Genomic DNA, 15,805 nt, shown 5'->3' on the forward strand with positions numbered 1-15,805 from the left:
GTAAAGGAACACGGCGCCAGGCTTTGTTACAGTTTTGACATGTTTTGCTGTTATAAAACTGGTTGGATCAGAATCTGTGTGATAAACGGCAGCTGACATGTTGCTTGCTCTGCAGGCATACCAACAGCTGAGAGACGCTGCCTCTCTGATAGCATCTCAAGTCCTACGGTGGTTGACGGCACCATCTAAAGTCCATGTGAAGCCTGACAGGAACATAATCTGCCTGTTTGGTTGAGATAGGGCTGCCATGATCACACACACACCCACACATATACACACACACACACACACACACACACACACACACACACACACACACACACACACACACACGTTCTCACTCCCATCCCGTCACATATTGACGGACGGTCAGGGCCCCTCCCCGTCGCTATATGACGTACAGGGTACCCCTTGCCCGTCAGGCTTCTACGGGCAGGGCGTCCCATAGACCTTCATTGCGGACAGCGGACCCCTTGCCCGTCAGGCTTCTACGGGCAGGGCGTCCCATAGACCTTCATAGACCACGTGATCAACAACAATGGCCGACCTTCGTGTTATTCTCGGTGGAAAAGGCCTATTTTAAGGTTCATTTGGCCATTAAAATGCGTTTTGATGTCATTTTATGCGATTAATATGAGTTGTTATTTCTGATTATTTGTGCAGTACATGTACATGATGTTTAGTTTGCTAGTTATGACGAAGATTACTTCATGAATTCATGGTTGCTGACGTTTTTTTGGTGGAAATGTGTTTTTTCACAGCAAAGTCACCCTCTGTACTTGGACTTATTGGGAGAAAGGCAAGAACATCCCAAATATTCATTTAGGTCTTTATGTTAGACCTTTAGTGTTGCCGTCTGTGAGGAAAATAAATGGGGCTCAGAGACTCGTATTTTTAAAATGTTTTTTTCCTTCTAATTTGTTATTCTTTTCAAAATAACACACTGTTATTTACTCACCAATAACACACAACTATCCTTGCTTTTATTTATTGGTTTAATTCCATAATCTCGGGCTTTTTTGGCGTCCGTCAGGAACTGAATTTCAAAATAAAAATAATCGGAAACAGACGTAGGCATTTCGAGCGATTACCCAAGATCCTCAGCTACGCTGATTGGATGTTTTAGCCGCAATGCATGCTGGGATTTGGTGTTTATATTATATGAAATCCGGAAAACATTTTAAAATAATAAAATAATACTTAATTCCGAGTGCTCTTGCTTTTCTCTTTGAAAGTCATCACATAACGGCATTGTAATACACGGTTCGGCTGCATTGTATATTACAGATCTGCCGTAGTTCTTTATTTATAGAGCCCTGATGAGAAGACCTTTGGAAAAACTGAGAAAATGCCGCCGAAACTGAATACTTGACGTGGATCATAAATATTTCAACAATTAAACAACATCTTCAATTTCTCTTCACACAATACGTCTCCTTGCAGTATCAACACTAATTCAGCTGACTTTTACATTTGATATAATTCATAGATAGGTTATATTTACACCATAACGGTGCACAGCTGAGGACTTGTAGTTTTTAAAGATATTACTGATTTGAATTGGATTGCATTTTGAATGTAAGAATGTAAATACTGAGTCTGAAATAGTATAGCAATATGCTGTAAAATTATGTGAAAGCATGAATAAAACTACACATCTTCAGATGTTGTACATACAAGTGTCCAACACTAATAATACAAAGTTATTATGGCTGCGTGTACCTTGTGTGCACCGCCTAGTGGTTAAAGCGCGTTATTGAATTATTGTTTTTATGTGTTTTATTTGTTTAAAAAAATATTAAGAGTACATACTTTCATAGGGGAAAAGTATAAATATAGAATATAAAAAATCAAGAAGATACTATAAGTGATCTCTACAATAAAACAGTTTAGTGCAGAATGTACAAATATATTAATAGGAGCAGGTGCAAAACAGAAAAACAAATTAACCTTTATTTAAACATTAAATAACAGATTAAGGTCTTCTTTTAAATAAGAAAAAAACTTTGGGGGTATCTATCTACAGATAAATATTAAGCCTGACAAAATACAAAACGTCTAATATATTGCTTTCCTGCAATGTTAACTATGTTGAAGCACTTATTTTAACTGATATTATACATATGGATTATACTCTTATGTAGATAGAATAAGAAATGTGCAGAATATGACAGTTTAATGGTGGAGGGACACACATATTGATAGATGTCTTGTAATAAACTGTTGATTGCATAACTACACCGTAGTTGTGTATATGATATGTCAATACACCTTTGAAAATCTTGAAAGGGATGTGCAAAATAGCCATAATATACAGTCTTTAATTAACTATTAGTAGAGAATAACGAGTAATGAATATACTTTATTACTCGTTTCCATTCATGTCAATTGCAGATACATGTTTAGTCTTCTCAAGCACCAACTATCAAATATCTCTCCTGATTGTTGGCACTTGACAATCACCTTCCCTGAATTTTACTCAGGTGTAACTAAAGTCTGATTTAAGGGTTGTTTATATTTCACATCATTAATCAGAATCTGCAAAGTAACTAAAAATAAGTGTAGTGGAGTAAAAATACCAGGTTAACCTCTGAATTGTAGTGGAGTAGAATTACAAAGTATCAATGAGCTGTCATGTGGGTATATATTAATGGTATATATTAATGCTGCGCATTATGGACAGCGATTTTCACCCATTTATTAATTATATGTTTTACATTTGATAACACCAATGTGTTTAATACTGGCAACTTCTAATTGTGGGGAAAACGTTCAGTAGAGACGTCCCATAGAACATTTTGCGAAACACAATAGTGTAGTGCAGGGGTGCCCAACCTTTTTTGAACCGAGAGCTACTTTTAAAGTTGCCAGTCTGCCGAGATCTACCAGTCCAAATAGAGAGGCGTAGCCATTACTGACAGCCTACTACCAGGTAAATACACACTACTTGTATAAAACTGACCTTTCTACGATGAATACTTCATAAAATACTGCAGATCCTTTATCTTACCTCTTTCTAATCTACACACACACAAGTAGTTAACTAAAGTTACACAAGTGTTGTTGATACAGAGTTGGAGTTTATTCACACGTCACACACTACAGTGGGTCATGTTTTCAAGAAACATTGAAGTGCTGCCACATATGACACAGGAAAAAAGGAAAAGACGCTGAACCCTTTATTTGCCATTATATAAAAATAGTGTTGCTACAAAAGTATAAATGAGGCTTACTAATAAGACAACTCAGATCTGAAGCTACACAGGAATCTGCTGCCAAAGTGCAATAAAAAAGACAAAATTAATAGAATCAAACCCTTTTTTTGTTGCATTTTAGTAGATTATAAAAGAAATGCCTTTAAAATAGGATCCAAGCAACACTAGTTTCTTAACCTGAATTGATAATAGACTAATCAATTTAAACAGAACAGATCTTAATGTTTGCATTCTTATACCATGTTGTACAATAATTATAATGAATAAGTTCAAACAAACTAAAACTTACAGCTGATTAATAACGGTATCTAACTTGAGTTTTTATTATATCAAAAACCTGTTGAAATGCTACCGTTTTTTACTGTCCCCCAAAAGCGTGTCGGCAGCCTCCAGGACTGCTTCTTTCACAACTTCGCCATCTTTGAAAGACTTCATGTGTTTGACAAGAACGTGACTGACACGATAAGATGCTATGGTAGCAGCCTTGCTCTTGTTGTTGGGCCCTGGTGAAAATGGACTGCTGTGCATTTAGCTGTCCTTTCAGGCCCCTCCCCTTTTGGAGCGTAGGGCAGAATTAGGAGGGAATTCCGTCTCGTAGCGTTTGTGCACTGTTTTGAAATGCCGCTCCTAAATTACCCTTCTTCGATAAAGCCACGCTCGCATTGCAGATGAGACAGATGGACTTTGAATTGGAATAGATACAAAAATAATCATCCTCCCACTCAGAGTGAGAATTATATATGTTTTGCTTCTGCCATAATTGCGGTCTTGTGTGTGTGCAGCCTGTCACTCCTGTGTTGACACCGTCTATGGTTGACACGGACAACGTTAGCGAACTAGTGCAGTGCACACTGCCCACTGCTCACCAGCCACGCCCCGACACATGGGGTCACGCCGGCCAATCACAAAGCTTTGATGCGTTCAAGTGCATTATTCTGGCACAGGAAGATTATGTTACAGGACATTAACGATAAAACAGAATATTGTTGTTCTATTTTTAGACACATCTCGCGATCGACTGGGAATCTCCCCGCGATCGACCGGTCGATCGCGATCGACTGGTTGGGCACCCCTGGTGTAGTGTATAGTTCTGGGGGGGGCGTTCGATCCCAGTTTTGGATAGTCTGGCGTGGTTTCGTTCCATTTCAAACAGCTGTTTGACGCTCGGCGTAACCTTGGCGCACAGCCACTCCAACATCCAATCCCATACCTTGAAGATTAATCACGGGGACTGTAGTCCTAAACGATAGCTGGGGATTATGGGTAGTGTAGTTTCTTCGGCCATCCTAAACTAAAAAATGTTGACAATCGCAATGATGCTCGAAATGTCCCTTTATAGGCCTACGTCTGTTTCCGGTTATTTTTATTTTGAAATTCAGTTCCTGGCGAACGCCAAAAAAGCCCGAGATTATGGAATTAAACCAATAAATAAAAGCAAGGATAATTGTGTGTTATTGGTGAGTAAATAACAGTGTGTTATTTTGAGAAGAATAACAAATTAGAAGGAAAAAAATATTTTAAAAATACGAGGCTCTGAGCCCCGTTTATTTTCCTCACAGACGGCAACACTAAAGGTCTAAAATAAAGACCTAAATGAATATTTGGGATGTTCTTGCCTTTAGATCCTCCCAATAAGTCCAAGTACAGAGGGTGACTTTGCTGTGAAAAAACACATTTCCACCAAAAAAACGTTAGCAACCATGAATGTGTACATGTACTGCACAAATAATCAGAAATAAAAACTCATTACTCGCATAAAATGACATCAAAACGCATTTTAATGGCCAAATGAATCTTAAAATAGGCCTTTTCCACCGAGAATAACACGAAGGTCGGCCATTGTTGTTGATCACGTGGTCTGGGAGCTGTTGCAGCGTCCATAGCAACCACCTTAGCAACCATGAATGTGTACACATTCATGAAGTAATCTTCGTCATAACTAGCAAACTAAACATCATGTACATGTACTGCACAAATAATCAGAAATAACAACTCATATTAATCGCATAAAATGACATCAAAACGCATTTGAATGGCCAAATGAACCTTAAAATAGTTTTTTTCCACCGAGAATAACACGAAGGTCGGCCATTGTTGTTGATCACGTGGTCTATGAAGGTCTATGGGACGCCCTGCCCGTAGAAGCCTGACGGTCAAGGGGTCCGCTGTCCGCAATGAAGGTCTATGGGACGCCCTGCCCGTAGAAGCCTGACAGGCAAGGGGTACCCTGTACGTCATATAGCGACGGGGAGGGGCCCTGACCGTCCGTCAATATGTGACGGGATGGGAGTGAGAACGTGTTGCACACACACACACACACACACACACACACACACACTTAAAAGTAATCATCAAAGCACACTAGACCAAGAGGAAGCTTCTGTCCCAGCAGCCCAGGTTTTTCCTCGGTCTCCTTCCCTGCTGTTTCACATTCTCCGTAGTGTACATCCTCGACGCATTTGTCTCAGGGAATCAGTCCAGTCAGTACAGGTTGGGATGTTTCTTTTGGAAAGTAAACATCACAAAGTCCTCAAAACTAAATCTACAGTGTTCTTGAATTCTTGTTTTCTAGCAACATCACGCTTCACATACTACTAAATCTCTGCTGTGGACTATATTGTTGTTTGTGCTGCCGTGAAGTGCTCACACTCCTGATCGAACTTGACATTCTTCTGCTTTTAAATCGGGTTTGACCTTTTAAGATATTTGTACAAACAATTCTACTCTTCTTCTATTATTTCCAGCTGTTGTGTTTAGGAATTGTTTTGAAAATGTTCCTCTTTCATTACGAATTGCAATTTCTTCTCTACGTCTGAGAAATGTTGCACGAAAGAAAACCATTATATCTTGACCCGATTTTCACAGGCGTTGTGAAATTTCAGGTTTCATTGTAAACTCAACACACGAATACACAGAAAGAAAAAAACATCTGTATCGACGGGGGTATGGGTATAGCTCTGAGCTATTTCGCTCACTTGCTTTCAATCCTGTGCATCATTACTATGTTTCTTTCTGCTTCTGTCACTCACCTCTGAAGGTCCTTGGTACCTGCAGAAAGCATATTTTCTTTCCTTTTCTGCCCCTTGATTTATTTTCCATTATTTACCGCCATATTGTTTCCATCCATGGCACTGCAGGTGAGCAGAGCCAACCGAGCCTTGGAGAATTCAGAAATCCAGTATTACCTGCGTGTGTGTGTGCGTTTCTCAGTATGCTCTCTCACCTGTCTTCCTTTTCGTGACAGTATGTGTCCCCTCCAACTTTCTCTGCCTCCTGCCTCCTGCAGCTCTACCTCTCTGTGATGCCATCTCATTAAAGTCTGTCTCTTTTCCCATCTCACTGTAAATGTGTGGTTGTATGTGTGTGTACTCCGTGTGCAAGTTCACAGCCACATCACAGCTGCTGGGCGTATGACAAAAGCTATAGAGGACATCATAAGAAGTGTCCAAAAAAGTTTCTGAAGTGGAAGATCTAGATGAAAAAATAAAACACTAATTTCAGAGGAAGGAATAAAGTAAAAACAGGAAAGCAAACAACCATTGCTTGCCCTTTTCTTTCCCTTCATTTGCATGGGAGGACTTGAAAGAGAGCGCTACCGGAGGGAGATGAGGGATACAGTGAGCTCACTTGCAGGCACACCTTATAGGAAAGGTCATTATTCTCAGTGCCAGAGAGGGGAGACAAAAGTTCTGTATTACAGGCTGTAATGGCAATTTTAACGGTTCCAATGTTCTATATCCTTTGCCATGAATTCACAGGAAGGTTTAGAGTGATCCTGACGCAGACACAAACAGATGAAGTTCCGGTCTTTTGCTGCAGTATAGAAGGATGTTTATTGCTTTACATACCAAGGTTTAAGTACACTGTGTCAAAGGGTTGGGGTATGAGCATCTGCTGGCTGGTGGAATCGGTGTGCTCTTCCTTTCCTGTCACCCCTTTTATGGTGCAGCTAAACCCGCCACCAAGTGTTCAAAAATAATATTGCACTATACATAGAAATAAGGTAAACTGAGACACCAACAACACCCATAAAATGGCTCCTACACACCGGCCCCTAATTGGCTTTAGCATGAAACAAAAAAACAATTACCAATAAATAATAAAGGAGCTATGAAAAATAAAAAATGGTGTGTTCTATGTGTTGGTATTTAATTATTGATTATTCAGTTATTTTCTTCTCCCTTATTTTAAGGGTCATCAGTCTTTGCTGTACTTTATGTCTCAGCCTCTTGGAGTAGACATATCAGGATTTGCAGTTCTTAGTTTAAAGCAGTCGTGTTGCCATCCCGTCCAGCGCTGCGAGAACCTATGGGTTATATTTTCACCCAATTCCAAGCCTTTCCTTATAGGACTCCTGCATTGATGTGTCAGTCACTTCTTCAGGTCTGTCACTTGGATTCAGCCGGTGCCCTGGTACCATAACAGCAAAATCGCAGATTAGCTGCTCCGTAACGTGTTTGTTGTTGGGCAAGCTGGGATTTTCTTGTCTGAATGGCAAGTCTAGGCAGCAGTGTCCATCTGACATCTTCACTTCCACTTCTGGTTTGTTCTCCACTTTCTCCTCTGGCTCGGCCACAGGCTTAGCTTCTTCCTCAGGCACCGCGTCGGATTTGTGTAACTCGACATCTGCTGTGAAGTCAGGCATGCTGTGACAGGAGTCTGAAGTCGGCTAGCTTTCAAAAGGCTCGCCTTCTGCCTCTTCATCTTCGTAGTAACCACCTGAATCCCGACCCTCATCTTCTTCTTGGGGGGCCTCAGCTTTGCCTTCAACATCCCCATCATTGTCTCCTTCGGCGTCTGCTACACCATCGCCATCTTCTTTGGCGTCTGCTACAACATCGCCATCCTCTTTGTTTACAATAGCTACTGGATTTACAGCAGCAGCAGCAGCAGCAGGGCAGCCATTCTTATCCCTGATGTTGTTTCTTCTCAGTGGACCATCGATGACCCACCCCAGTAGGGTCCTTACAGTGTATGGTCAATCTCCCTGGCTGTTGACTAGCTTCCAAGGTTCCAGTACCTTGGATGCATTTGTCTCAATGAGTAGGTCAATGCCAGAGTCAATTGATTGAATATTGATGTCTTTCAGGTAAGGCCTTTGTGTCAGGTCCTCTTGAACAGGAATGTTGTGCTTGGAAACAGGCATGGTCTTGTGTGTGAACACATCAGGTTGTTGGTTGAAAGTCTTCTGTCCTGCAATAGAGGTTTGGGTTTGATGAGGTGAGAATTCAGTTGCATGTAGATTAAATCTTACTGTAGGGTTTCTAAAGTAAGAGCTCATCCCATCTGATGCTCTAGAGGTGTGTCTTGATCCCATGCTGAGCACATTTATCCTGGCATTTGCTGCTGCCAGCTCGTAAATCCAATTGTTCCTTCTTTCGTTTCAACTGTTGTTTCAATTGTTTCCCTTGGATGTCAAGTTCATGTTGATTGTTCAGTGTTGCAGCCCTTTCGATTAAAGCAGCCCTTTCTGCCTGAGCTTTAATTAGAGCAGAGGATGTAGATGATGCATGTGATGAACCAGTTTTGTGTTTTGACTGAGGGTGATGCCTTTGAAACGCTGTCAATGCCGAATCAAACCCTTTTTTTGTTGCATTTTAGTAGAATATAAAAAGAAATGCCTTTTTTAAAATAGGATGCAAGCAACACTAGTTTCTTAACCTGAATTGATAATAGACTATAATCAATTTAAGTTTGCATTCTTATACCATTTTGTACAATAATTATAATGAATAAGTTCAAACAAACTAAAACTTACAGCTGATTAATAACGGTATCTAACATGAGTTTTTATTATATCAAAAACCTTGAAATGCTACTGTTATTTTTACTCTCCCCCCAAAAGCCCATCGGCAGCCTCCAGGAATGCTTCTTTCACAACTTCGCCGTCTTTGAAAGACTTCATGTGTTTCGCAAGAACGTAACTGACACGATAAGATGCTATGGTAGCAGCCTTGCTCTTGTTGTTGGGCCCTGGTGAAAATGGACTGCTGTGCATTTAGCTGTCCTTTCAGGCCCCTCCCCTTTTGGAGCGTAGGGCAGAATTAGGAGGGAATTCCGTCTCGTAGCGTTTGAGCACTGTTTTGAAATGCCGCTCCTAAATTACCCTTCTTCGATAAAGCCACGCTCGCATTGCAGATGAGACAGATGGACTTTGAATTGGAATAGATACAAAAATAATCATCCTCCCTCGGAGTGAAAATTATATATTTTGGGCTTTTTTGCTTCTGCCATAATTGCGGTCTTGTGTGTGTGCGGACTGTCACTCCTGTTGACACCATAGACTGGTTGACACGGACAACGTCAGCGAGAGAGGCGAAGTCCCTCCCTTTCCGGTGGGACTCATGGGACCTTATTTCGGAAAAAGTTTGTATTGAAGTCAATGGAGAGAGAAAGATTATCTTTTGATCCCGTTTGAATTGTGCCACAAATTACACATATGATGTTTGTCAATCTTAAATAATAATTTCCATGTAAAAAAAGTCAGTTTGTCGTAAAACTGTTGAAATATAAGACTATGAAAAATACTCAACTAGAAAGACTACAAATCCCAGAATCCCGGTCCCGACTAACTCCCCTTTGTGTATGTACAGCTCTCAACATGCCCAGACTTGTAGTGATTTTCACCTCTTTTAATACTTTCCGCCTCATTCTGAAAGAAAGAAGTGAAATGTGCCAACGTAACGGCCGTCTTGGTGTGTGGTGCGAGACGGGAGATGTAGTTAATTGAGCGGTTTCACACAAAAAAAGTGTTACTTCACAGTTTTACGACACATTTTTATTTTTTTGACTTGTAAAATTATCTTTTAAATTGACAAACATCATATGTGTAATTCGTGGCACACTTCAAACGGGATCGAAAGATAATCTTTCTCTCTCCATTGACTTCAATACATAACTTTTCCGAAATAAGGTCCCATGGAGCTCAACCGGAAAGGGAGGGACTTCGCCTCTCCCCACTGCCCACCAGCCACACATGGGGTTACGCCGGTCAATCACAAAGCTTTGATGCGTTCAAGTGCATTATTCTGGCACAGGAAGATTATAAACGATAAAACAGAATATTGTTGTTCTATTTTTAGACACATCTCGAGATCGACTGGGAATCTCCCCGCGATCGACCGGTCGACTGGTTGGGCACCCCTGGTTTAGAGTGATCCTGACGCAGACACAAACAGATGAAGTTCCGGTCTTTTGCTGAAGTTTAGAATGATGTTTATTGCTTTACATACCAAGGTTTGAGTAGGCTACACTGTGTCAAAGGGTTGGGGTATGAGCAGGGGCGGACTGGGGGGGAAAAAGTGGCCGGGGATTAATTGACAGACAGGCCCAGCGCCATATAGATAGAAGAGTTACGACAACGGAAGTCCAAAAACGGTTATCGTCACGTGGTTCATGTAGACGAGGATCGTTCCCCGGAAGTTCATGGCGGGCAATGTGAATGCATTGATAACAGGAGATAGAACTACGATTTTTGGTAATTATTAGTGAATAAAGGTTTTGATTTGCAATATTTATACAACAAATCGATATGTGTATGTATTTACATCAATATGCTTTAAAAAATAAAATATGCTAATATTAAGTGATAATATTAGGATTAGTGTGAACAACTAGTTTACATGTTAGGCTAACAGTGCCTTGGTTAAAGAGCCTGTTGCTGTTTATTTATAGCTTTGAATTCTTTAAAACCAATATTATCTTCTTAAACCTATATGGTAGTCAGGAGCATCACTTTCTAATGTGTATTGATATATTTAGAGGGAGGGGATCTAAAGTAATGCTTTAAAATTCAGATTAGATTAATTTCATGGTAGTTTCAGTAATCCCATGGTAATTGAGGACACAAGTTATCTAAATGACTAATGTCATCTTTATGGCTTTCAGAAAGGACAGGAGACCGACAGGTGACTATCAAAGGACTAGCAGCAGCATGATGATGTTAAATGTGTTGTTTAGGAACATCCATTGCAAATACATGGAATTCAATAAACATTGAATAGCATATCATGCAGTTTGTCTGTGCCATTTCCTCCATGTTGTCCTGGTTTGCGGTGCTGCCTCCTAGTCGCCACCATGGTTTGCTGTGCTGCCTGGGGATGCTCCAATCGCTCCGAGAAAGGAGTATGAATGTACGGCTTCCCCACTGACACGGAGTGGAGGAAAAAATGGCTGGCTCAAGTCAGCAGGAGCAATTTCACGACCAACAGCAAACAAATATGTGATGTAATTATATACAAACACTGCATTTGCACTTTTTCACAAAACGAAAACCACACCATTAGGAAAGCTTAATGTTTTGTTTAATACAAAAAACAGGGAAAGGCTTGAAAAACACTGAGAGTTGAGACTCAGGGTGCAGGGTGAGGGTCTCAGTGCAGGTATTCAGGCTCCATTGAATCCCCCTCTGGTTCTTGTGCTGAAAGAGGGAGTAACAGACAGGAGAAAGGGTTATACACACCTATATAGCACACCTATTGGATGGAAAATTGCCTTGGGGAGATAAGGGGTTTACTTATATAAAACAGTAGTATTAAACTTACCTTGTGTTTTCACTCTCACTTAAGTCCCTCTCCCTTTGCCATCAATCCAAAATCAGCTGAGCTGCAACATTATACAGACCGGTCATAATCACAAGGACACAATATGGCTCTGCTAAAAACACTCACTCTTACACGCACCAAAGTTATATTTATCTAATATTTAACTCCCTCCACCCCCGCATACAATCCCGTTTAGAAGCCCCTCTTCTCTAATTCAACAACGTTGGACGAAAGGACATTAAGAGAACGGAATTTACAATTAAAAGGCTGTTCAACGTGTGTTGCTAACTTGCTTCGGTATCCTAGCTTAATCTGTTATCTGTAAACGTTCCCTAAATCTACTAATTTAGGGATAATCCACTGACATCCTTTAATACACATGTTAATTTGAATCAGATGTACTGATAATATCCGCAATATAAATCTTTAAACTTCTTCTTACCTTTAAAAGTCCGTCACGAACGGTCTATTATGCTGCAACTCTATAGCTCTGCTAGCCTTGGCGCTAACTTCCGGGGAACGATTGAGAGGCTCCACGATCCGCCATTGCTGTAAAAAAGTGGTCGGAGTGAACGGAGATGACGTAACTCTCAGTCTGTGGCCCCGTCTCAGGTCGGTTAAATTAAATCCTTGCTTCCCTCATTTGCGTCGTTTCCCTGTGTTTAGTCCCTCCCTCCAGGGAAGCATGGAGGGACGCAAGGAAACCACGAGAAGCAGGGACATTAGTTTTAAGAGCAATGGGACGTCCTTTCCTCCGGAGCGTCACGTGAAGCGACGTCCGTTTGTGATGACGCCGCACAGCTGTTCGTCTGACAGCAGCTCTGTCCCCGTTATTTTCACAAACACCCCCGCCACACATTTACTGACACAAACATTTGTATCATCTGTTGTAGACCCCAATAAATAAAATCAAATAAGAACTCATTCTCAAAAAAGATAAACGCCATTCTTAAAATGTATACACGAACAATATTTGATTAATATTGATTAGAGTGCACAATAGAAATAAAATAATTGAGAGAAGAAAAAGAGATATGTTATCTATCAAAACCCAGTTAGATTAACATTCATTGGATTGCACACTTTGTTTGTTTGTTTGTGTGGATATGTAGCACATTAACATTTTAATAGCACTTAATGACTGACTGAATGGAAATTACAATAAATGAATGAAAAAAGTGATCATGAAAATGTTTCCAATAAATGAATTAAATGATTTTTGACCACTTTGTTGTTCAGATATATCACGTATTTGTAACTAAATGATACATGAATTGAAACAAAACACAGTAAACTGAGGAGTGACTCTCGTGAGGTTCATGTGTTTTCTTCACTCCGCTGGGAAACTGCTCTCATGTCAAGAAGCATCAGATCAGTGCATGCACTGCATCGTCCAATCAGTGAGCGATACAAAGTAAGGGGGCGGGGCGAGTGTCTGAGGATTTCATCGGAGGATGGTCTGGTGGTTCCTCGATTATAGCTCCTCCATTATCGCTCCTCGATCCTCGATCCTCGGTCCTCCGGCAGAAATAAGAGCCATGGGACGGTACTCAAGATGGCGCCGACAAATCAACTTCCGGTGAGACCGAGGAGCGAGGAGCGAGGAAATGAAAATAGTCGACCTGAGACAGGGCCTGTATGGCGCTGGACAGGCCCACTTAATGCGCGGCATGTATTGGCTGGCCGGCGACGAAAGTATGTTACTTAACAAAAAACCCTATGCATTTTATGTTATTTTGGACAATTATTCATATAGTAAACACATTACCTGAGCCCTTGAGTTGCCTAGAGCAAAATAGTTACAGCATATATTTAGTGATTTTAATGTTAACAGATCATTGATGCAATAACATTTTGACCCAATTTGCCTGACTTGACACATGGAATAAAACATGGGCGTAGGAAGCATCCTCAATGTGGGTGATACCATTTTTAACAGGGGGTGTGGGCAGGTGGTGGACCTCACCTCCTCTAGGGGGGTCCGGGGGCAAGCTCCTCCGAGAAGATTTTTTTTTTTAAATGTTGAAGTTAAATGCATCAATCTGGTCAATTTTGAGAGCAAAATTAGGGACTAAATCTATGGCAGTCAGTAGGGGCTTGGACTGTGAGCCGTAGGGTCGCCGGTTCAAGTCCCCGACCAGACCTACATTTGGAGTGTGGACTTCTACTTGGAGAGGTCCCAGTTAAACCTCCTGCCCTGCCGTGGTGCCCTTGAGCAAGGCACCGAACATCCCCCTTCCCCCCTCACTCCCATTGCTCCCCGGGCGCTCTCCAATAGCTGCCCACTGCTCCTAGTACTAGACTCCTGGTACTAGGATGGGTTAAAAGCAGAGAACACATTTCACTGTGTGTGCTGTGTGCTCTGCATGTGTGACCATTAAAGAGGGTTTCATCCCTCCCAATTCTTCTTCTTCTTCTTCTTCTTCTTCTTCTTTTTCTTCTTCTTCTTCTTCTTATTCAACACCCATATAAAACAGAACTGTAAACAGATTTACTTTGTCTTTCAACATTTATTTGAACAGCAAGTGGAGGCAAAAGTGACTGCACCCAAAACAATAAACCTGCTAGCTAACTAGCCTAAACTCAGTAACATAATGTGGGCAACACGTTCTTCTCCACAGCCGCGCAACCTCTGAGTCAGACGTCACTTCCCCCTTTTCTATCCTACGGGTACAGCCACTCCCCCTGAACCACGTTCCCCCCCCCCCCCCCCCCATGCAAGCCCCTCCCTCTGAACCCAGGGCTCGCTACAATACTGTATACACAAACTATACAAAAACGCCTTTACGCTTTGGAGCTTGTTTATCCATCTGTAAGCAACTGCCAGCTAGGTCTCTCAGTCACCCATTCCTGATCGTTCACTATGCAGTGACAGCTGCTACAGGCCTGAAACTGATAGATAGAACAAAGGTAGCCTATCAAAACGGCCCAGCCCAGTGGGGTGTGGCCCACTGGGCCGGGCTGGGCTGGGCTGGGCCGGGCTGGGCCGGAACACTTACAAATGTGGGCCGGTAGGATTTTTATTTAATTTTTTGGCCCTCCGGCCCACACACAGCACAGGCCCACCGGGGAAACTCCCGGTATTCCCAATTGCCAGTCCGCCCCTGGGTATGAGCATCTGCTGGCTGGTTGAATCGGTGTCCTCGTCCTTTCCTGTCACCTGTGACCCATTGTATACACCCGGTGCAGCTAAACCCCTCCACCAAGTGTTCAAAAATAATATTGCACTATACATATAAATAAGGTAAACTGAGACACCAACAACACCCATAAAATGGCTCCTACATAGGCTTAAAACTCTCCTGCAGACTTGTCTACTGCAGATTTCCAATTTTTCCTTTGTAGACATTCGCTTGATAAAAATCCAAATAAATTCAATATAATACTTAATTCAGATGCCTCTCCTCTTTTCACAGAACAGCATGACAAAGTGTGCTATAACCTTTATGAAGCAAACGAAAAATAAATCAAACCAAGTAGTGTTTAGTAACATGAAATATCTATATTCATTTATTTTTGAAACTATTGGGATACATTATTTGTGTAAATGTCACACGACTGACTGCATAGCTTTTGAAGCTTACATCTGCCCAATCACAAGTCTGCAGTTTGCATTAGTCAACATTATGCATATTGACTGTTTGCTTTGGAACTTCCTTTCTTTTGGCAATTTCTGTGCTTTTCCCTTCCCTTTCTTTTCATTCTCGCCTGGTTTTGTTCTCTCTCCGTTTCTCTCCCTCAGTGCTTACCAAGCCTTCTCAGCCTAAATTTACTGAAATTGAATCATTTTCACTTTTACACTTGTGTGCGGTGGGGTAATTACAGGCTGTTAAACAGAGCATGCCCCCTTAAAACACACACACACTCCTTCTCTGCTCTCATAGTGCAGCCGTTTGTGAAATTAAGTCCATTCCCCCTGCAACTCTGCTCCCATCAAAGTCAGACCCCACCATAACGTCTACTAATACTACTACACACACACACACACACACACACACACACACACACACACACACACACACACACACACACACACACACACACACA

General features: G+C 41.5%; 1 protein-coding gene across 4 annotated transcripts in view; it reads left to right on the top strand.

Moving 5' to 3' along the window:
* kdm4b (lysine (K)-specific demethylase 4B) overlaps positions 1–15,805 on the top strand; it is a 66,409-nt gene that overhangs the window by 15,334 nt on the left and 35,270 nt on the right. Inside the window, exon 6 of one of the 4 annotated variants that reach the window (XM_034213103.1) lies at positions 128–339. The exons of 2 other annotated variants lie outside the window; for them this stretch is intronic. In XM_034213103.1, coding sequence (XP_034068994.1) covers positions 128–131 — 4 coding nt within the window. In that variant the 3' untranslated portion in view covers positions 132–339. Of the gene's footprint in view, positions 1–115; positions 340–15,805 lie in introns of those variants that run through there. One more of the 4 variants, XM_034213102.1, reaches the window with a different exon arrangement.

The sequence above is a fragment of the Gymnodraco acuticeps genome, unplaced genomic scaffold, assembly GCF_902827175.1.
Source record: "Gymnodraco acuticeps unplaced genomic scaffold, fGymAcu1.1, whole genome shotgun sequence".
Lineage (NCBI taxonomy): Eukaryota > Metazoa > Chordata > Actinopteri > Perciformes > Bathydraconidae > Gymnodraco > Gymnodraco acuticeps.